Source organism: Diceros bicornis, chromosome 24 (genome assembly GCF_020826845.1).
Source record: "Diceros bicornis minor isolate mBicDic1 chromosome 24, mDicBic1.mat.cur, whole genome shotgun sequence".
Taxonomy (NCBI): Eukaryota; Metazoa; Chordata; class Mammalia; order Perissodactyla; family Rhinocerotidae; genus Diceros; species Diceros bicornis.
The window spans coordinates 48,229,949-48,253,301 of record NC_080763.1 but is presented as its reverse complement, the minus strand read 5'-3'; the positions used below and the strand labels follow the sequence as shown (position 1 = coordinate 48,253,301).

General features: G+C 44.9%; 1 protein-coding gene across 3 annotated transcripts in view; it reads right to left on the bottom strand.

Annotated features, from left to right (window-relative positions):
* Positions 1 to 895: 895 nt before the first annotated feature.
* LOC131421130 (cytochrome c oxidase assembly factor 8) overlaps positions 896 to 23,353 on the bottom strand; it is a 34,567-nt gene continuing 12,109 nt past the window's right edge. Inside the window, exons 1-5 of one of the 3 annotated variants that reach the window (XM_058567789.1) lie at positions 19,826 to 19,957; positions 17,308 to 17,505; positions 16,508 to 16,571; positions 4,894 to 4,984; positions 896 to 1,335 (exon numbers count right to left, since the gene is read on the bottom strand). In XM_058567789.1, coding sequence (XP_058423772.1) covers positions 1,230 to 1,335; positions 4,894 to 4,984; positions 16,508 to 16,571; positions 17,308 to 17,505; positions 19,826 to 19,849 — 483 coding nt within the window. In that variant the 5' untranslated portion in view covers positions 19,850 to 19,957 and the 3' untranslated portion in view covers positions 896 to 1,229. Of the gene's footprint in view, positions 1,336 to 2,480; positions 2,804 to 4,893; positions 4,985 to 16,507; positions 16,572 to 17,307; positions 17,506 to 19,825; positions 19,958 to 23,353 lie in introns of those variants that run through there. The other 2 variants (XM_058567787.1, XM_058567788.1) reach the window with 2 other exon arrangements.

Sequence of the window (23,353 nt, the reverse complement as noted above, 5' to 3'; positions counted from 1 at the left end):
GTTCCACCCTGTCTGGTGCGTGATGCCCCACTCTCTGGGGACCTCTGTTAGCAGAGCTGGGTTAACAGACCATGCAGTATGACTGACCCAGTGCAGTGTTCTCCAGTGGCGTGCGGCACACAGGCCTTCCTCTTCAGAAACACGGTGGACGAGGTTCTCACACTCACCCTCATTCATCTGCATGGCCCTTAAAGGCCTAAGCGTGTGTGTGTGTGGGGGGCGTGAAGTGGTTCCTCTGGTTTTTGGAATTTCTCCTTGGAAATCATCTTCGGCAGCAGTTTATAAGCCACAGAAGAAATCCAGTCTTATGACTCTATTGTCATGCCTCACTTTGGAATAAATCTATTTGCCAAGTGGCTTTTAGTTAATTCCAGATATCTCATCTATCCTCAGAGGACATGCTGACTAACGTGGCCTGGCTGTGAAGGCCACTTCCCCATTGCTGAGGCAGGTACCCGCTCCTGCAGGCTGTCACCCCCGTGCCACACAGCTCCAGGATGCAGTACAAAGAGAGCCTCCTCATTTTACAACCATATAATCCTATTTCAAACAACTCTGATTTCAAAAGAATTCTAAAAACAGAGGGGGGTGATCCAGCAGCAAGTTCCTGGGGAAAACTCTGGAAACTGAGGCTCTACCTTATCGGAGAAATAGAGAAAAGTTCTCCCAAGGTGCCTCCGCAGTCACCTGAGGTCTCTGACAGGAGTTACACTTACTTCACGTCTGCAGGGCAGCGTCCCAGGACAGCGTCCCAGGACAGCTGCATTTCATCAGGGCGTGGACCAGGGGCCTCCAATAATTCACAGCTCGCTGGTCATGTGAGGGCATGGGAACACGAGGCAACTTACAGTTCACTCGGCAGCCAGCTTCCAAATCATTCCCATCAGCGGAGTCCACTTTTTCAAGTGAAATTTTATTAATATTTTTATATTGTTCTATTTCAAAAACACAGAAAACGGGCACACAGTGCTTGGGTTTTTATTTACTATGACATCTGTGACTGAGAGCCAGCCTGGAGTCCACAGTCGGGAGGGGCCATGTGGCCCACAGTGCCCCAGGACCCGCGTTGTCCCAGCCCACCCGGCAGTGAAACATAAGCCAAGAGGCCCCCGTAAAGGTGTGGGACTCAGATCACTTACAGGTTTTTAGAGCCCTCATAAAATGCAGTCCTACAACCAGCCGCTTCTCGTGGAAACTTGGACGCTAGGCGGGTGGGTTGGGGTGGGCTCCTAATTGATGGTCTTCTTTTGTTTCAGTTTAAGCTTGTTCCAAATCCTCTCCAGGGCCACTTTTCCCATGAAGTAGGTAATGGCAAAATTGCGCTTGTACCAGTCTCTACAGAGGAACAGGACCAGCACAGGTGACACACCCCCAGTGACTGAGGACTAGCCTTCAGGCCTCTGAGGTGAGTTCCCAGCCAAAAGGCAAGTCTCCCTGACTCCTCCTCCTCCCTTCCTCACTGTCTCGGCCTTTTTTGGCCTTCATTAAAGGTAAACTAGCCACAAAAGCCTTCCTTCCTTCCACCTGGATTTTTGTCAGGCTGAGAATAAGGCACAACAGTGATGTGCCCAGGGCACCCCAACTCCCATCTTGTCCCATTCCTGGAGGCCACTACAACCCTCCTCTGGGTTTTGCTAAAAGACTCCAAAAAAGCCCTCGGAAGGCTGCGGGCCCCCTATAGTCCAGTGGCATTCTTGGAGAGACACAATTGTTGAGTGATGGGGGCGTGACCACCCAGCAAAACGACTGGCAGGCTCTGCAGGACTGGCAGGAACTCAGTGGGGACCATCCTGGCTTTGGAACCTTATTTGCATAAGGAACACATGACAAAAGTACTCCATCGTGAGAAGCTAATTTATCACAAGTGCCAACATCACAAAGCTCCATATCCTCTTTTTCTAGATGATCTGAGCTTTTGTGTAATTTGTGTCTCTAAAGAGAGAATTCCAGAGCTCCTCATAGATGGAGTTCACACACAGTCAGGGGCTCACTTGCCTGCGACTTACTCTACAGAACATGCCGAATCTTGCAAATTTACCCCATTGTCAGCAGTTGAACAGGCAAAGCCTGGAAAGTTTCCACAACAAATGCACGCATTCCAGACTCTTAGTGCTAAGCCCTAGGAGGCTGAAATGCCAACGAGACCAGTGCTTTTCAGCCAAATGAGCTCATCGGTGAATGTGGAACTGCGATTCCGGACTAGACTCAAATGATTTACTGGATCTCAGCGTAGAAGGAAGAATAACCAAGGGCTCAAAAGAAGCAACAGCAAGAGGTAAAAATGCTCGTTTTCTGGAGTCTTTGCATGGCTGGATAGAAAGCCCCTCTCCACATGAGAACCATCTTTACATTGCTATCCACTTAAGTGATGTTATAAATCACTTAACTGTTTATTAATGAATTAAATAATTAATAATTATTAAAATATTAATTAAATAATTAATTAATAATTATTAAAATATTAATTAATAATAACTAAATGGAAACCATTTGTTTATTCCAAATAGATAAGAAAAACTTCCAGGAAAAGAAAACCGGTATCCCTTTGGGATTCAAGTTGTGTTATTAAGGGAAAAGCCAGAGCCCATTCTGCCAATACAGATGACTTGATTTAACAAAGTGTAGGGAAAGGCAAACGAAGCTTTTCCTGTTCCCACAGGGAAGCAGGGGCAGGAGGCGGGGGGCGCAAAGGGTGGGTGCTGAGGCTCCACAGCTGCCTGGCCTTGGTAAGGCTGGTCCTCTCTGCTCTCAGTGCCTCACAGTGCACATCCAGCTTACTGAGATGATGCACGGTGCAGACGTGCTGTGCCCGCAAGAGAAATCAAAGGTCCAGAGAAAGATAATCAATACCGGCTTGAGTGAACTAGTTCAGAGCAATACATGACAGCACGAGAAACAGAATCCAGACATTTCAGGGCGAATCTTTATGTCCAAGTGTTGCTCTCATGAGCTCCTCCAGCCTTGACCATTACCACCATTCTCTAGATCCTGCCTCACCCGCTCAATCCCATGTTGTCACTATTACATTTTAAAGCGAATCTCAAACATCATATCCTATCATTTCCCCTGGAAATACACATCATTATGCATCGTTAAAACCTTTTTTAAAAACACATAACCACGATACCATCACTGCATCTGATAAAATGAACCATAACTTATCCTAACCTTATCCTTAACCTAATATACAGCCACTGCTCAATTTCCTCTGACTGTCAAAAATCTCTCTTTACAGGTGGTTTGTCTGCATCAGGATCCAAACAAGGTCTATACGTTGCATGAAGTCTCTTTTAATCTATAATAGATCCCCCTTCTGGGCCGGCCCCATGGCTTAGCGGTTAAGTGCGTGCGCTCCGCTGCTGGTGGCCTGGGTTCGGATCCCGGGCACACACCGACGCACCGCTTGTCTGGCCATGCTGAGGCCGCGTCCCACATACAGCAACTAGAAGGATGTGCAGCTATGACATACAACTATCCACTGGGGCTTTGGGGGAAAAAAATAAATAAATAAAATTAAAAAAAAAAAAAAAGATCCCCCTTCTTCTTTCTTTATTTTTGATTCTAGTTACTTGCTGAAACTGGATCATTTGTCTTACAGAATTTCCAGCATTCTGGGATTGTATCTTCAGCCTGTCATTTTTCATTTTTTAATTTTTTTTGTGAGGAAGATCAGCCCTGAGCTAACATCTATTGCCAATCCTCCTCCTTTATTTTTTCCCCAAAACCCCAGTAGATAGTTGTATGTCACAGTTGCACATCCTTCTAGTTGCTGTATTCAGGATGCCGCCTCAGCATGGTTGGACAAGCGGTGCGTCGGTCCGCACTGAACCTGCCAGTAGCGGAGTGCATGCACTTAACCGCTAAGCCATGGGGCTGGCCCCCAGGCTGTCATTTTAAACATGGTCTTCCATGAACCCTTCTCTTGCCCTCCACACACACCCTTTTCCCTGTGAACTGGTATTAGCTTTGGAGGCCTGACTAGGTTCCAATCCCATTCTTTTGGTAAGAACACCTCACAGGTGGTGCTGCATCCCACCTCCTGCATCTCACAGAGGCGCGCGATGGCAGCTGCCCCACTCTGTACAACGTGAAGATGCACCAGGGGTTCGGGTACCATCAGCCTGACCCGTCCAGTGTAAAGTCCCCATCAGCTTTCTTGCCCAGTGGCTTCAGCAGCCATGCGTGACTGTTGCTCAGATCCATTATTTCATTAGGAAAATGGTAATTTTCTAACTCCATCACTCCTTTTGCATTAGCTGTCATTCTTCTACAAAGAAAATGCTCCTTCATTTGGTTACCCTGAAATAGTCAGTACAGGCAAGGAGAGGTGCGCATTCTTTGAATTCTTTACTTTTATTTATCAATTTTCAGAATAACGAGTTGGCTGCCTAGCAATATCCAGAGGTGACCCGTGAGCCTGTCAGTATCATTTGGTCACAAAGATGTTTGTATATTTGATATAGTTTTAATCCACCACAGTCATTTTCTTTGTGTGGCTAAAATGGCTTCATTTTTGGCCTGTGGGAGCCCCTCAAGTTGGCTCCTGTACCATTCTCACATGACCCCAGTGGTCTCTGAGCCTCTTTGCTTTCAGACACAAGATGTCTAGACTCCTCTTGTGCTACCCCCAGACCGTGCTTCTCCCAGGAGCCCAGGTTCCCTTCAGTGGCAAGTGCTGTAGAACCCACCGTCCAAGCACTAGGGGTGCAAACTGCTATGGGACTGCCATGAAAATAACTTTAAGTTGTCAATCTTATTTAAAAGTGAAAAAACTAAGTTTACAGCAACTTCTACCTTTATTATAAACATGAATGCTGTTAAATTCAGGTAAGAAAATAATCTACCCAATATGGATGTGATACTCAAATTTTTAAGAAAAAAGTGAACACCTACCTGTTATAATACATGTGCTTCTGAAAATTTTTACTTAAAAATTCCTTATAAAAGTCAGCCATTTCTTCTGCATTCAATGTTGCTTTATGACCTGAAAATTAATTTCAACTTAAACATTAAAACTTAAGGGGAAGGGACCCACAAACAACTACTGATCTAATAACGGAGTTCAGCAAGGCTGCAAGATACAAGATCAATATATGACGGTCAACTATATTTCTATACACTAGCAATAAACAATCTGAAAGTGAAATTAAGAAGACAATTCCATTTACAAGAGCATCAAAAAGAACAAAAGATTTAGGGATAAATTTAAGCGAGGAAGTGTAAGACTGATACAATGAAACTACAAAATATAGTTGAAAGAAATGAAAGAAGATCTAAATAAATGGAAAGACATTCCATTCCATGTTCATGGTTTTGAAGACTTAATACTATTCAGATGGCAACACTCCCCAAATTGACACACAGATTCAACACAATCCCTATCAAAACCCCAGCTGGCTTTTTTTTTTTTAATTTTATTTATTTTATTTTTTTCCCCCAAAGCCCCAGTAGATAGTTGTATATTATAGTTGCACATCATTCTAGTTGCTGTATGTGGGACGCAGCCTCAGCATGGCCGGACAAGCGGTGCATCGGTACGTGCCTGGGATCCGAACCTGGGCCACCAGCAGCGGAGCACGCGCACTTAACTGCTAAGCCACGGGGCCGGCCCCCAGCTGGCTTTTTTTGCAGAAATTGACAAATGAATTGTAAAATTCATATGGAAATGCAAGGATCCCAGCAGCCAAAACAATCTTGAAAAAGAAGAACAAAGTTGGAGGACTCATACTTCTCAATTTCAAAACTTACTACAAAGCTACAATAATTAAGACAGTGTGGTACCGGCATAAGGACATGCATACAGATCAAAAGAACAGAACTTAGAGGCCAGAAATAAACCCAATGTTTCCGGGCAAGTGATTTTCAGTGAGGGTGCCAAGAAAATTCAACGGAGAAAGAGTTTTTTCAACAAATGGTGCTAGGACAACTGGATATCCACATACAAAAGAATAAAGTTGAAGCTCTACATCACACTATAAACAAATATAACATCAGAATGGGTCAAAGACCTAAATATAAGAGCTAAAACTATAAAACTCTTTGAAGAAGACAAGAGCAAATCTTCATCACCTTGAATCAGGCAATGTATTTTAGATATGGCACCTAAAGTACAAGCAGACAAAGAAAAAAAGATAAATAGGACTTCATCAAAATCTAAAACTTTTGTGCTTCAAAGGGCACTATCAAGAAAGTGAAGAGACAATCTAGACAATGGGAGCAAATATTTGCAAATCATCTACCTAATATGGATCTGATATCCAGAACATGTAGAGAACTCTTACAACTCAACACTAAAAAGAGAACCCAATTTAAAAATGGGCAAAGGAAAGAAAAAAAAAAGGGGGGCTGGCCTGGTGGTGCAGATGTTAAGTTCATGCATTCCGCTTCGGTGGCCCGGGGTTCACCGGCTTGGATCCTGGGTGCGGACCTACTCACTGCTCATCAAGCCATGCTGAGGCAGTGTCCCCTAGATGGACTCACAACTAGGATATACAACTATGTACTGGGGGCTTTGGGGAGAAAAAAGAAAAAAATAAAGTAAAATAAAAATGGGCAAAGGATTTGAATAGATATTTCTCCAAAAAAGCTATACAAATGGCCAATAAGAACATGAAAAGATACTCAACATCCTTAGTCATTAGAGAAATTCAAATAAAAAAGACAATAAGATATCATTTCACACCTACTGGGATGGCTGTAATCAAAAAGACAGACAATAACAAGTGTTGATGAGGATGTAAAGAAACTGGAACCCTCATAAACGGCTGGTGGGACTGTTAAATGGTGCAGCCACTTTGGAAAATAGCCTGGAAGTTCCTCAAAAAGTTAAACATAGGGTTACCATATGACCCTGCAATTTCACTTCTGGGCATATACACAATTGTTCATAGCAGCATTATTCATAAGAGTCAAAAAGTGGAAACAACTCAGATGTCCACCAACTGATGGATAAACAAAATGTGGTATAACCATACAACTGAGTATTATTCAGCCATAAAAAATAATCTTTGAAATACTAAAACATACTACAACATGGATGAACCTTGAAAACACACACTTAAGTGGAAGAAGGCAGACAAAGACCACATATTGTATGATTCCATTTATCTGGAAATGTCCAGAACAGGCAAACCCATAGAGAGAGAAAGCAGATTAGTGGCTGTCAGGGTCTGGTGGGAGGAGTAACTGCCAGTGAGTATGGCAGTTTTGGGGGTGGTGAAAATGCTCTGGAATTAGATACTGTTGATGGTTGCACAATCTTGTGAATACTAAAAACCACTGAATTGTACACTTTATTTTTAAAGGATTTATTTATTTATTTTTTTGTGAGGAAGATCAGCCCTGAGCTAACATCCATGCTAATCCTCCTCTTTTTGCTGAGGAAGACCGGCTCTGAGCTAACATCTATTGCCAGTCCTCCTCCTTTTTTTTTTTCCCTTTTTCTCCCCAAAGCCCCAGTAGATAGTTGTATGTCATAGTTGCACATCCTTCTAGTTGTTGTATGTGGGACGCGGCCTCAGCATGGCCGGAGAAGCGGTGCGTCGGTGTGCGCCTGGGATCCGGACCCGGGCCGCCAGCAGCAGAACGCACGCACCTAACCGCTAAGCCACGGGGCCAGCCCCTGAACTGTACACTTTATTTTTATTTATTTATTTATTTATTTATTTAAATTTTATTTATTTATTTTTCCCCCAAAGCCCCAGTAGACAGTTGTATGTCATAGCTGCATATCCCTCTAGCTGCTGTATGTGGGACGCGGCCTCAGCATGGCGGGAGAAGTGGTGCGTCGGTGAGCGCCCAGGATCTGAACCCGGGCTGCCAGCAGTGGAGCGCGCGCACTTAACCGCTAAGCCACGGGGCCGGCCCTGAACTTACACTTTAAAAGTGTACATTTTTGGACTGGCCCTGTAGCCTGGTGGTTGAGTTTGGTGCATTCCACTTCAGCAGCCTGGGTTCAGTTCCCGGGTGCAGACCTACATCACTCATTGGCAGCCATGCTGTGGTGGCGACCCATATGCAAAACAGAGGAAGACAGAGAAAGAGTGGCACAGATGTTAGCTCAGGGCGAATCTTCCTCAGCAAAAAAAAAAAAAAAAAAGTGTAAATTTTATGGTATGTTAATATATCTCAGTAAAGAGAAAAGACTTAACAGTGAAAAAAGTATCTTCCTCTATCATTAAACCCTAATGGTTATAGCGTTAACTCATTTTCTCCATAACTGATATATATGGAGGTGTATATTAATGTGCATAACGTGTGATGTGTTTCATCATGTATACTCCAATACTTTCTAGAGTTTCTAATGAAGAACTGTGAGCTATCAGTATAAGGGAAATGAAATGTTTCCTAATTTGAATGCATCCTGGGGTAGACACCAGCCTAACCATTCCATCTCTGAGTCAGTGAGCACACACTGAACCAGGTAACACATTAGGTGCTAATGGCAGAATGGTTACACACAGGGACTGACCTGGCCACCTCCATGGTGCCCCCCGTGCAGTGGGAGACGCCAACTCTCAGGGCTCCTCCACACTCAGAAGACTTGAAAAGGCCACACAGGACAGAAACCACAACCTGCCAAGGAGGGCAGCAGGGCTCCTCTGAAGCGGGGCTGCAGAAGAGCCCAAGGGCCAGTCTTAGGACCCCAGAGATGGCTCAGGGGTGAGGGATTAAGACCACATTGGGGGCCGGCCCCGTGGCTTAGCAGTTGAGTGCACGTGCTCCGCTGCTGGCCGCCCAGGTTCAGATCCTGGGCGCGCACTGACGCACCGCTTCTCGGGCCATGCTGAGGCCGCGTCCCACATACAGCAACTAGAAGGATGTGCAGCTATGACATACAACTATCTACTGGGGCTTTGGGGGGAAAAAATAAATAAATAAAATCTTTAAAAAAAAAAAAAAAAAGACCACATTGGGGGGCCGGCCCCGTGGCTTAGTGGTTAAGTGCGCATGCTCCACTACCAGTGGCCCGGGTTCGGATCCCGGATGCGCACCGACACACCACTTCTCTGGCCATGCTGAGGCCACGTCCCACATACAGCAACTAGAAGGATGTACAACTATGACATACAACTATCTACTGGGGCTTTGGGGAAAAAAAGGAGGAGGATTGGCAATAGATGTTAGCTCAGAGCCGGTCTTCCTCAGCAAAAAGAGGAGGATTAGCATGGATGTTAGCTCAGGGCTGATCTTCCTCACAAACAAACAAACAAACAAACAAACAAAAGACCACATTGCGGGGGCACTCTGGCTTAGAAGCCCCAAACCATAAACAGACAGCACAACCTCTGTAGGAGCCCAGCTGCTACATCCAGGGCTTCCCGCACTTCCAGAGCACTCCCATGCAGAGCGGCCCACGCTTGGGCTCCCCACCCCACGTTTTCATCCACTCGCCCTCCCACAGATGCGTCTCCAGGCAGAGACTGTGTTTTCTGGCTGCACAGTGAATTCTGATGCTCCAAACCCCATCGGGATTTTGGGGAGACAGAGCTGAGAAGGTAACCCAAGGGCATGTTTCCACAGAAACAGGAGGGAAAGTGGCCCTTTACTCACAACATAGAGGCAAACACTCAGATGGCCCGGCACAGGCATGCTGTCCCCTCACATAAGGATCACTTCCCTTCCAGCACCTGACTGATGGCCTGTCACATCAGCTGGACTCCCACTGCCTGAGTAAACAGCAGTTTATTCCACGTGTCCTTGCTCCTCTGACCCAGCCGCCTGCTGCTCCTCAAAACCTCTATCTGCTAGCTGTTCCCTCGTCTAGAAGATTCTCTCCCAAATCTCCCCCAGCTGCCTCCTCCGCAGAGGCCTTCTCTGAGGGCACTGTTAAAATGCTCACCTCTTCCTCATTCCCCACTTGCTTTTCTTCCAGGGGTCAACACACTCCAAGAGTGCAGCGTGTACTTACTGAGCTACTGTCTGCTGGTCACACTCCTGTCCCATGTCAGAATGTCAGCCCCACAGCAAGGCCATGATGGCTCTGTCCTGTCCACCACGAGTCCCACTGCCTCATCTGGTATGTGGCAGCTGTTTGATACATACCTCATCAACCAACGGATGGATGCTAAGTGGGGCAAGAGAGGTAACAACTAGCTGCCTGAGGAGGGGAGGGAAGGCAAAGGCTCCCAGAGAAGGTGACATTTAAGCTGTATCTTGAAGGATAAATAGGATCCCGCAGGGCAGAGAAAGGAGAAAAAAGCGTCACAGGCCAGGGACCTGCACAGGCAGAAGAAATGAAGGGTCTGGAGATGCACAGATGCGGCTGAACACAGTGAGCGAAGAGGGGGGCAGCAGGGCTAGAGCGTGGGTGGGGGGCCAAGGAACGGAGCCCCAGCTTTAAGAAGCAGGAGCAACCATGCGGGCCCAAGAGCCTCAGCAACTTTTGAGCGATGAGTGTGGTTTCCGGCCAGTCCCTGAGGGAGAGGTGTGTGTGCACCCTCTGGTCAGCTTCCTGGCACACCCCTTTCTGGCCTTTCAACACCGCGTGAGGAGGTGGAAGGTGTCCTCCAGCAGTAGCAGTTGGAGCGGCTCCACTTGGACGGAGTCTGTCCTTGACCAGCTGTGTGGCAGACTGTGGCTTCTGTCGTCTCTAGGACATGGATCACAGCACACATCAGGATGCTTCGAGACAAAGTGAAGTCTAGCCAGTGCAGCGGGTGGGACGGGGCCTGGCACAGAAGCGCTCACTTGTTACCTCTGGTGCGGAACAGCAGAAACCCCAGGGTTCTAAGGACAGGTCGGGGTGCCACCTTCAGCTGCCGGTCTAGTTTGGTGTCTTGCCCAAAAAGGCCGATGCTCTGCATAAAGCAGAAGCACCAAAACTGTCTGCTAAGTAATTCCCATTCCACGCCTGTCAACACCGCAACATGCTACTGAATTTTACGAAAACTAAGTAAAGACAGACGGGCAGAATCGTCTCATTCATTACATACTTACTGACAACCGAGTGCGTGTTTCATAAACACCAGCTGTCTTACAGCAAATCCATTTTGATGGCATATTTTTTCCTCCACTGCATAAACACTTCAGCAATAAAAGAAATTAGAGGCAAGAATCCTCCCACAGTACTGCTTGCCTTACAAAGGAGATTTAATTTGGGGACAGGCAGAGCTGAAGTCATGGTATGCTGCTTTTTGCACCCGAAATTAAGTCAATAATGTTTCTACATTGCTGCAGAATATTCCAGTGAACATCCGATGCATGGGTGGGCCACCAGAGCCTTATCTAATCTGCAATTATTGGATATTTAGATACCTCCCATTTTTTTTGAATGAAAGATGTTACAAGGAACACACAGCTAGGTCTTCTCATGTTTTCCTCTAGAATGAATTCTTAGATATTCCGTGGTCATAATTTCCCTGCTTCTTGGCATATGTGCACTGTATGCAGCTGATTCCTTCTGGAAACGGGGCTGGGCATTTTCTACTGTCCTCACCATCCACGAGCAATGCATTGTCAATGTAACTGCACCAGCGTTGAATCTAATCACTGAAAACATCCCCCCTGAATTCACTAAGCATAAACAGACGCCTGGTTGCTGTTTTAATACGCTGTCTTGACATGAGTACAGCCATGTTTGGCCGCTCCATTGACCTACAGCCACCAGCACAAAAAGAAATATAAAAGCTGCTTTCTGCATGGTGGGAACTGGCCCTTCTCCCATGGAGATAGTTGCAATGTGTAAAACTTTCAAGGCCTTTTGGCGCTGCAGCCTGGGGCAGACTGGCCATCTGTGCCAGGCTGGGACGATAAGCAAGGTAAACAATGCACCACACAACTACTGGGGTGGGACGATAGCCAGGGGGCTCAGTGCACCTACACCACTGATAACCATTTGTGCATGGAAACACTAGATGCTTGCTCTGTAAACTCTGTAACTGCTTATATAAACTGCTGGAAACTAAGTCCGAGTGAGAGTTCCACCCTTGGAAGGGACGCCTTGCCCAGGATGTGTGATTCCCGCCCAGCCGTGTTGATTGAAAGGACTCTCCAGGCAGTGGGGCGTGGATGTTGTGAGTAATTGATCTGATGTGTTCTCTTTTCAGTCAATCTGGTGTTTCTCTTTCCAATTGATTTGTGTCATTTCCCTTCAGTCGATCTGGTGTTTCCCTTTCCGATCGATCTGATATTTTTCCCTCTTATTATATGACCTATTCGAATCTGCTGCTATCTCAGCCGATGTGGATGTTTTCCCTTTCCAGTCGAGCTGGTGTTTTTTCTCTCTTATTATTTGACCTATTCGGATCTGTTTGCGAACTATCGCCTTTACTATCCTCTATACAATAAAATATATCTTCAGTCCATTTGTTTGGAGTGGAAAGTTCCTTTACGTCTCCGATTGAATCCCCGAACCTCTCGTAACATAAGCACTCTAAAATTTAGAGTATGAGCAATTTTTCTTCTTGCAGTCATGTTATTCATCTATAGGTATTTTGTTATTTCTACAAATTTAAGGCTTTTCGTGAAGTCCAGACTGCCCGTCATGTCTGCCGCAAACTCCCTCCGCAATCCACTGTTCATGTTTAACTTGTTTCCCAGATGCAGACCCCTTTGTCTGCCCAGGCCTCCAGTTTGCCAGGAACTGTCCTTGTGCTGCCTCCTCTACCCCCCGTTTCCATGGAAACAGCCACATTCATTCAACACAACCCCCACCCCTCGGCCTCTGCTGATCCTGGGGCACCTCCCCACTGCCCGACCTGCCTGGGAAGAGCCTCAGGCAGGCTACTTTCTTGAACTTTCGAGGTACAAATTGAGAAGTGGATAAAGCCTGTTTACAGCAAGAGAAGGCTGCAGCAGTGGGTTAGAGAGGAGTTTAAACAAGAGGAGAGGGGCCGGCCCCGTGGCTTAGCAGTTAAGTGCACATGCTTCGCTACTGGCGGCCCGGGTTTGGATCCCAGGTCCAGGTGCACACTGACACACCGCTTGTCCGGCCATGCTGAGGCGGCGTCCCACATACAGCAACTAGAAGGATGTGCAACTATGACATATAACTATCTACTGGGGCTTTGGGGAGAAAAAGGGGGAAAAAAAAAAAAAGGAGGAGGATTGGCAATAGATGTTAGCTCAGGGCCGGTCTTCCTCAGCAAAAAGAGGAGGATTGGCATGGATGTTAGCTCAGGGCTGATCTTCCCCACAAAATAAATAAATAAATAAATAAACAAGAGGAGACAGCATGTCCTGCATTCCCTCTGTGCCAGTGTCTGAGTGCAGGCCATGCCTGGGCCCGGCTCTACCTGGCCCTGAGTCTGAGCCACCTCTGAGCCCCTCAGCAAACTCTCCTTTACAGAACACTGGATCAGAGGGAGTCTTAACTAATAAAGATGTTGTCAGTTTTCATGTTCTTGAATCTACCTTTACTATCAAGCTTAGGGAATCATCATTCCTCCAGGTAATGGAGAGTCAGTTTTATTCTGTTAGACTTTTTTTTTTTTTTTTATTTTCCCCCCAAAGCCCCAGTAGATAGCTGTATGTCATAGCTGCACATCCTTCTAGTTGCTGTATGTGGGACGCGGCCTCAGCATGGCCAGAGAAGCAGTGCGTTGGTGCGCACCCAGGATCCGAACCCGGGCCCCCGGCAGTGGAGCGCGCGCACTTAACCCCTAAGCCATGGGGCCGGCCCTCTGTTAGACTTTCTACAACTAGGAGCTATGTATTTAACTTTTTTGTGTGTGAGGAAGATTAGCCCCGAGCTAACATCCGTTGCCAATCCTCCTCTTTTTGCTGAGGAAGATCGGCCCTGAGCTAACATCCGAGCCCATCTTCCTCCACTTTATATGGGATGCTGCCACAGCATGGCTTGACAAGCAGTGTGTCAGTGCGTGCCCGGGATCTGAACCTGTGAACCTCAGGCTGCTGAAGCGGAGCGCGCCAACTTAACCGCTATGGCTGCGGGCTGGCCCCTGTATGTAACTTTTTAATCCATAAACAATTGATGTTTAATAATTAACTTTTCAATCTATTGGGAATATATTTGTATTATAGGGGGCATGAATCTAAATTATTCTTCTAGGCCAATAGTAACTAGTTTCTCCAACATCATCTATTAAACAAGCCTCCTCTTCCTTCAGTTTGCGGGACCCCTATACTCACGTCAGCACATCTGTGGGTGAGATGTGTATCCTGGCCCACTGAGGTGACACGCCTGTTACCACTCCCCTTTTCCGTCACTGCAGCCTGGTAACTATTTAAATAGCTGACAGAGCAGGCACCTCCCTTCATGTGTCCTCTGCTCATACATTCTTTCCTGTTTTATCACCAAATTAATTGTAAAATCTGATTTAAGGACAGCCTTTCAGTTCTTAGTAATGCCATCAACAGGAACTCGGACCTGGTAATAAGACTCAAAACCACCTCTCCCATCTGTTAAGAGAGTGGTTAGTCTCCAGAGCATGTCCACAGCACGAGCCAACCGGATCCCACCTGATCCTGACGGCAGACTGAGGAGGCTGGTGTGCTCCCACCTTACAGATGCGGTGTATGGGGTCCACATAGCCAGAGGCCTCGCACGTGGGCACGGCCAGGACAGTGCTGAGCTGTGAGCCACTCAGCAAGGTGAGCTGAGAGCCACTGCGGCAAGGCGAGGTCAGGCAGGCCCTTGGAACCCAACTCTCTAGGTCAGAATCTAGGCCCCTCCACTTACTGTGTAATTTTGGTTACATAACTTGTTCTCAGGTTCCTCATCTGTACAATGGTAAAAGTAACAGTACACTTTTCTGGATCCTTGTGGGAAATAAAGCAGATGATATAGGCAAAGGACTTAGCATTAGTACCCAGCACACAGTCAGGACCTGTTACTGTAAGCTGTTATTCTATGCTGACTGTTGGGAGGCAGCACCCTTTCCTGCTTGTTCCTCCCCTCTAAGACCTCACCTCAAGGGGCCCGTGCAGCTGACAGCAAACAACGGAGGGCCTGGCATCTGGGTTACTCCATCTTCCCGAGCTCTTTATTCTAAATATATCCAGGCCAGGCTAAGGATGAGCAGGGAGAGCGCCGGTGCTTTAACCCAATGACAGATATGACTTTTAGGGTCAATAGTTTCGGATTTTCCATCAGAATAATGTTTTGACAGTAGATATCTTTTCTCTCTCTCTTTTTTTTTTTTGGTGAGGAAGATTGGCCCTGAGCTAACATCTGTTGCCAATCTTCCTCTTTTTGCTTGAGGAAGATTGTCCCTGAGCTGACATCTGTGCCAATCTTCCTCTATTTTCTATGTGGGATGGTGCCACAGCATGGTTTGATGAGCGGTGTGTAGGTCTGCGCCCGGGATCCGGGCCCGTGAACCCCAGGCCACTAAAGCGGAGAGTGCAAACTTAACCACTACGCCACCAGGCCGGCCCCTGACAGTAGACATTTTTTAACAAACAGTATGAAATGTTTTTCAGGCCTTATATCAACACCAAGAGAAAAGGATTAAAGGTTATTTTGAGCACTAGACTTTCCGTCCAAAAAGAAAGGACAGCATGGTAGGTAAAGGGAACTGAACACAGTCTGGCCCCCCTGGCACATCAAGCGCAAGGGATGGGGGACAAGATGTGAAAGAGGTGAGATAGGCAGGGGCTGGGCAGCCTTCCATCCAGACGGAGAAGTGCAGCTGTCATTCTGTAGTCATGGCAAGTCTAAGAACCTAGGCTGAACGGCAACTATCAGATTAGTTTGAGTAGAGCAGTTTGGCTAAACTGCAAAGAATGGATTTAAAGCAGGAGTTGATAAATTACAGCCTGCAGGCCAAATCTGGCCCACCATCTGTTTCTGTAAATAAAGTTTTATTGGGACACATTCACATCCATTCGTCTATGTATTATCCATGGCTGCTTTCACACTACAACAGCAGAGTTGAGTAGTTGCAACAGAGACCTGGTATGGCCCACAAAGACTAAACTATTTATTATCTAGCCCTTTACAGAAAAAGTTTGCCAACCCCTGATTTAATGATTGGAGGCCAAGCAACCAATGAGGAAGTTAGGCAGAGAACTACAAGGGCCTGAACTAAAGCAATGTTTAAAAGATAAGAAGTAGCAAGAGTGTTACTTTTAGTTAAAACGTTAAAAACATTTAGCAGTTACAACATCAAGAAATGTTTAAGAGGTAAACCTGGAGGAGAGATGAAGGGGTGAGGGAGAGAGGCTTCAAGGAGGAATCCCAGGTTTCTGGCTCATGTGAGCTGCTGGGACCATGGACTGAGATCAGGAATCCAGGAAGAGGAGCTGGTGTGGGGGAGCGACAGGCTGGAGAAGCCATGGGACCTTGGGATATAAGCCCAAAGGTCAGCGGGAGGTCATCAATAAGAATGACCTGAAATCACGAGAGCTGATCTCACTCAGAGAAAAGAGAGCAGGAAGAGGACAGACGTATGTCCCACTGAGCATCCCCTCAGAGCGCCTGCCCAAAGGGGGCCGTGACTTGCCTCCTGACCTTTTTCTACTTCATTCAACATCCTTTCTTTTTTCTTCTCATGTAGTTACCCAAACAAAAACAATGTTAGCAGGAAAAAACAAACGAACTAACCTGATTCAGCTCTCAGTCCCAGGCCTTTAGCTTTTAGTCTTGAGTGAATAAATTCTTCTTTTTCCTAAAATAAGACAACTATCAGAACTCCCTTTCTCTGTCTTTCCATGTTTCCTTGGCTAGGATACAGCTCGTAGTGTTCTGGAGAAGTCTGGATGTGGATTTCCAGAGAAATGGCCCATCTCAAAGCCTGTTTTAAACCATGTGATTTTGATTAAAAGTTTCATGCTTGAAACAGGATTTGAAAACGAGATGTTTAATGAACTTTGGGAGGCACTGTTTGTTTATAAATCCACAGAATAAGATAAATACAGTCCATTTGACTTAGCCTGCCCAAGTGGGTAAACACATAAAGCTTAAATGTTTTTCTTCTGGATTGGAATATTCATACTTCTTTCTCATATAGTTTATTTATGAGTGTGCTGTTAAGAATTCTGAATTCTCAGGAAGAATGACAACACATCACAGAAACTCATATTTTTATGAACTTGAACACACATACACACATACATAGGTAAAAGACGTAGTTCTAGCTCTGGCTCTGCTACTCCCTTTACTTCCCTGAAAGTCTAAAGATCTGCCATTCTATGAATGATCAATGTTTCTTATATACAGTTACATACTGGTTTAAAAATTACATGCATATATATGTACATAATAATGTACATGTAGGAGAGAGCGCGAAGGGAGGGGGGACTGAGACGCTACCAAATCACCGACAGGCAAAGCAAATACTAAAGGTTTAGCGCCCCCAAGTGGCCAACTAATATTTCTCATTCTGACCTGAAGCCTGAACTTACCTTACGAAAGGTCAAATTCTGGTTTGCCCAGAACTGTTGGTTCCATTCTTGTGTTTCTTGTCTTAATTCTCTTAGCTTTTGTTCCAATGGTGATTCGTTTTCAGGGATGTAAAAGTGAACAGGTCGAAGGTTTGAATATTTATCTGGGGGTCCTATCCAATCATGGCAAGATTTTCTTGGAGGACAGAATCTTGAGACCTTTAACAAAATGCATGGAGTTAACATACAACAAAATGAATCTCTAGTATTATAAAATAAACAGTCCAGATTTATTAAAGTCCTTCATTAGCTTCCTCTTTTTAAGACTATGTGCCAGGGACTATCTGAATTAAAAGAACTATAATAAATATTATTAACATTAACACTATACCGAACATGTTCAACAATAGTGCAGGAATAATTCAACATTCTAATGCAAAAAAAAGAATCTCAACCTGTATTTTGCACCATAGACAAAAATTAACTCAAAATGGAGCAAAGACCTAAATATAGAATCTAAAACTATAAAACTTCTAAAACACAGTAGAAAATTTTACTATCTTAGATTAGGCAAAGATTTCTTAGACACAAGGAGGATTAGCAAGGATGTTAGCTCAGGGCTGATCTTCCTCACACACACACACAAAAATAAATAAATAAAACACATAAATAAAGCACAACCATAAAACAAAAAATAGATGGATTGGACTTCACCAAATTTAAAATCTTCTGCTCTCCTAAAGACACTATTTAAAAAAATTAAAAGACAAGCCACAGACTGGGAGAAAATATATGCAAATCTGGACTTGTTTCCAGAATATATAAAGATTTCTCAAAACTCAATAATAAGGGACTGGCCCAGTGGCGTAGCGGTTAAGTGCATGCACTCCACTGCGGCAGCCTGGGGTTCGGATACCGGGCACGCACCGACGCACCACTTGTCAAGCCATGCTGTGGCAGCGTCCCATATAAAGTGGAGGAAGATGGGCATGGATGTTAGCCCAGGGCCAGTCTTCCTCAGCAAAAAAAAAAAAAGAGAGAGAGAGAGGAGGATTGGCGACAGATGTTAGCTCAGGGCTAATCTTCCTCACCAAAAAAAAAAAAAAACCTCAATAATAAGAAAACAGACAAACCAATTAAAAATGGGCAAAATATCTAAATAAAGTTTCTTTGAAGAAGATATATAGGTGGAAAATAAGCACATAAAAACATGCTCAATATCATTAGTCATTAGGGAAATGCAAATCAAAACCACAATGAGATACCACTACACACCTATTAATATGGCTAAAAAACACCAAAACAAAAATATCGGACAATACCAGTACTGTCAAGGATGTAAAACAATTGAGCTCTTATACATTGCTGGTGGGATAAACAGCACAGCCACTTTGGAAAAAAGGTTGGAAGTCCACTATAAAATTAAACATATAGTTAACGTACAACCCAGCAACCCCACTCCTCAGTTATTTATCCAAGACGAACAAATACATACATTCACACAAAAACCTGTATGTGACTGTTTAAAGTTGCTTTATTTATAACCGCCAAAATCTAGCAACAGCCCAAATGTCCATCCACTGGTGAATGGAAAAACCAAGTATGGCTCGTCCATGCGATGGATACTAATTAACAACAGAGGAGAACAACAGGCAGTACAGATGAATCTCAAATGCATTATGCTCACTGAAGAAGCCACCCTCAAGAGGTTGCATACTGAATGATGCTATTTATATGAAATTCTGGGAAAGACAGGTGTTGGGGTAGAGGAAGGAGTTGACCACAAAGGAATCTTCCAGGGTGATGAAATGTTCTATATCTTGAATTGTGATGCACAAACTTGTCAGGAGTGAATTTTACTGTATATAAATTGGACGTCAATAAATCTGATATTAAAATAAGATCAGCAGAGTAATCAAAGGCCTACCTTTCCACTTGTCTGTTAAAAGATCGATGTAATCAAAATTGATGGGGGAAAAATACCATTCAATTTTGAAATCTTTTAGACCTTATTTTTATTTTCTTTATTTTTTTATTGATTTTTTGTGTGTGTGAGGGAGATCAGCCCTGAGCTAACATCCATGCTAATTCTCCTCTTTTCGCTGAGGAAGACCGGCTCTGAGCGAACATCCATTGCCAATCCTCCTCCCTTTTTTTTCCCCCCAAAGCCCCAGTAGATAGTTGTATGTCATAGTTGCACATCCTCCTAGCTGCTGTATGTGGGACGCGGCCTCAACATGGCCGGAGAAGCAGTGCGTCGGTGCGCGCCCGGGATCCGAACCCGTGCCGCCAGTAGCAAGCGTGCGCACTTAACCGCTAAGCCACGGGGCCAGCCCTAGACCTTATTTTTAAAAAAGCAAGCTCTACAGAACACGACTTCCACTTCCAAGAACAACAGAGCACTTACCAGAAGCACTCCCTCTATCAACAAGCAAAAACTACTCAGCAACAGAAAGGAGTGAGCAAGTGACATATGCAACATGCATGGATCTTAAAACAATATACACAGTGAAAGAGCCAGGCACCAAAGAGGACTCACCATGTGATTCCACTTGTGTGACATTCCAGAAAAAGTAATCAGATCAGTGGTTGCCTGGGGTTAGGGGTGGAGGAAACTGGAGTGATGTTCTAGATCTTATTGGGGTGGTGACCGCAAAGATTTATAAATTTGTCAGAAGTCATCAAATACACACTTAAAATGGGTATGTTTGTTTTACTGTATATAAATTACACCTCAATAAAGTCAATTAAAAGAATGGTAAAACTTACAAAGACCAAAACAATACCAGACTGAACAGAATTAACATTTCTTTTGCATATAGAGGGTACTTCATTTAGTACTTCACTATCACCATTATAAGCTGCAACTTCCAAGGAACTGAGAACAGAGACGCAGGGTTTGCAAATTTTAAGATAAAACAGCTCTCATCGGGGGCCGGCCCCATGGCTTAGCTGTTTAAGTGTGCGCGCTCGGCTACTGGCGGTCCGGGTTCGGATCCCAGATGCGCACCAACGCACCGCTTCTCTGGCCATGCTGAGGTGGCGTCCCACATACAGCAGCTAGAAGGATGTGCAGCTATGACATACAACTGTCTACTGGACCTCTGGGGAGAAAAAGGAGGAGGACTGGCAATAGATGTTAGCTCAGAGCCGGTCTTCCTCAGCAAAAAGAGGAGGATTGGCATGGATGTTAGCTCAGGGCTGATCCTCCTCACACACACACACACAAAAAAAGCAGAACTCCTGCCTAAAAAAAAACAAACAAAAAAACAGCTCTCGTCTACTTGCTGTTTACTAATAATTTAATGTGAAAAAGTAGAATAGCTAATAACTTTAAATCTAGCGCGCCTAAGCAGGGGAATGGCTCACGTGGTGCCAGCAGCATGGCAAGAAAGGAGAGGCCCAGCAGAAGAGTTTATTTGCTCAACTCCGTGTACAATCCTCAGCCTTCCTGTCCCCAGTGTGGGTCTGTCATTTAGGTCCCTGGACTCAACACTTGACAATTAAGCTAAAAACCAAGTGTAGACTAAGAAGAGAAATCAGGTCACTATTTAGGAAACACAGCTTGTTAGTTTCCCCTTTGATGGCCACCACTAACCACCACCGACACAAACAAGCATCCTAAGAACATGGCATTACCGAAGGAGATTGCTAAATGCAGAACCATCCGTCAGCATTCCCATTTTCTCCTTTGCTTGGAGGCTATGATCTTCCTAAATCTTCTGAATTCCCAAGCATTCTAAAAACAGGAAGAATTTAAACCTGACAAGCACAGCAGCGGGTTTGTCGGGAAGTGGGAGACAAAGCTGGTGCAGCTACTCAGCACAAACAGTTCCGAGGCCACAGATAAGGTTTCGGGAGGTTCCATCAGCTCTGCCACCACTCCTGCAAATTCAGCAGGTCAAGTTATGCTATAAAATAAGCAGGAGCATCCATTCAAGCCAAAAGCTTTTCCTTTACACCTGAGAACACAGACAGTTTCTGACTTATAATATTGACAGTTCTTCCTTCAGGACAACAATGGCCCTTGGAATATTTTGTTAAAAATCTGTGGTATGTTCAGCTCAGCATTAGAACGCTTATCATTTAGAAAGCTATTTTGAGTCTAGAATAAGTGAATGAGCAGGAAATATTGAAAAGTGTATACGATTTCCTCAGACTTTCAAAATATTTCTAGAAATATATCTTTAAAAAAAAAATTCCAATTGTTAAAGACTCTTGACAGATTAGGTAAAAGAGGTTACAGCATTAGAGTGAAAAATAAAGGGGTCGGCCGGGTGGCGCAAGCAGTTAAGTGCGCGCTGCGTTGCGGCAGCCCGAGGTTCGCTGGTTCGGATCCCGGGCGCGCACAGACGCACCGCTTGTTAACCCATGCTGTGGCGGCGTCCCACATAAAGCAGAGGAAGATGGGCATGGATGTTAGCCCAGGGCCAGTCTTCCTCAGCAAAAAAGAGGACTGGCATTGGATGTTAGCTCAGGGCTGGTCCTCCTAACAACAACAACAAAAAAAGTAGAGTGAAAAAAAGGAAGAGAACGCCCAGCTACTGAAAAGAAGCTGTATAGCAATGAGTTAAAGATTTGGTGACAACTATTATCACAAAGTGGAAAGCTCCCTAAAATTCAACCAACATTTATGGAGCAATAAACAAGCCGAAGACGCTGAAGGAGGCCCCAGGGGAATGTGAGCAGGGGTCCCCCAGGCCTGCTCTGGGGGGACGTGAGGAGCCATTCTCTGCTGCAGTTGAGGGTGTATAGGAGGGCTGCAGGGACAGAGGAACAGGGAGAGAGCATGGGGACAGTGGTGAAGCACCTGATGGAGTCGCCCCTGAGCAGTGGTGTACTGGTAAATGTTTAATACGGCTGGAGGATGTATATGATTATAACTTTACTGATACGAGGATGTGTAGCACACACTTACAAATAACAGTAAAATATATGACGTCCTTCCTTGTAAACTCCACACAGCCAATTGATTCTCACAAACTGCTTTCATTAATTTTTTTAACAGCTTCAGTGAGAAATAATTCGCATACTATAAAATCAACCCGTTTAAAGTACAATTCAGTATTTTTTAGCATGCTCACAGAGCTGTGAAACTATTACCACTAATTCCAGAACATTTGCATCACCCCAAAAAGGAACCCTGTACCCATTAGCAGTCTCTCCCTCCCCCAGCCCCTGGCAACCACTACTCTACTTTCTGTCTCTGTGGTTTGCCTGTTCTGGACATTTCATGTCAATGGAATCGTACAGTATGTGTTCTTTTGTGACTGGCTTCCTTCACTTAACATGATTTTTAGGTTCATCCAAGTTATAGCATGCATTAGTACTTCATTTCTTTTTATGACTGAATGATATTCCATGTTTTGGATATAACACATTTTGTTTATCTGTTCATCAGCTGAGAACATTTGGGTTGTTTCCACTTTTTGGCTATTACGAATTATGCTGCTATGAACATTTGTGTACAGATTTCTGTGTAGACATATGTATTCAATGGAGCAGAATTGCTGGGTCATATGGTAACTCTATATTTAATCATTTGAGGAACTGCCAAAATGTTTTCCAAAGTGGCTGCACCATTTTACATTCCCACCAGCAATGTAGGAGAGTTCCAATTTCTCCACAGCCTCGCCAACACTTGTTATTGTCCTTTTTTTAAAAATTTATTTATTTTTCCCCCAAAGCCCCAGTAGATAGTTGTATGTCATAGCTGCACATCTTTCTAGTTGCTGTATGTGGGACGTGGCCTCAGCATGGCGGCAGAAGCGGTGGGTCGGTGCGCGCCCAGGATCTGAACCCGGGCTGCCAGTAGCAGAGCGCGGGCGCTTAACCACTAAGCCATGGGGCCGGCCCGTTATTGTCCTTTTTTAATAATTATTATTATAGCCATCCTAGTGGGTATGAAGTGGTTTCTCACTGTGGTTCTTTGATTTTTGCCAAATTCTTATATTACTAGCCAACCCATGGTTCCAAGCGACTAGCTAGTGTACTTCAGACACAAAGGTTATCTGATATTGCAGAATAGGGTGAAAGTGCAACAAGACCTATGTTGGACCTCACTTAT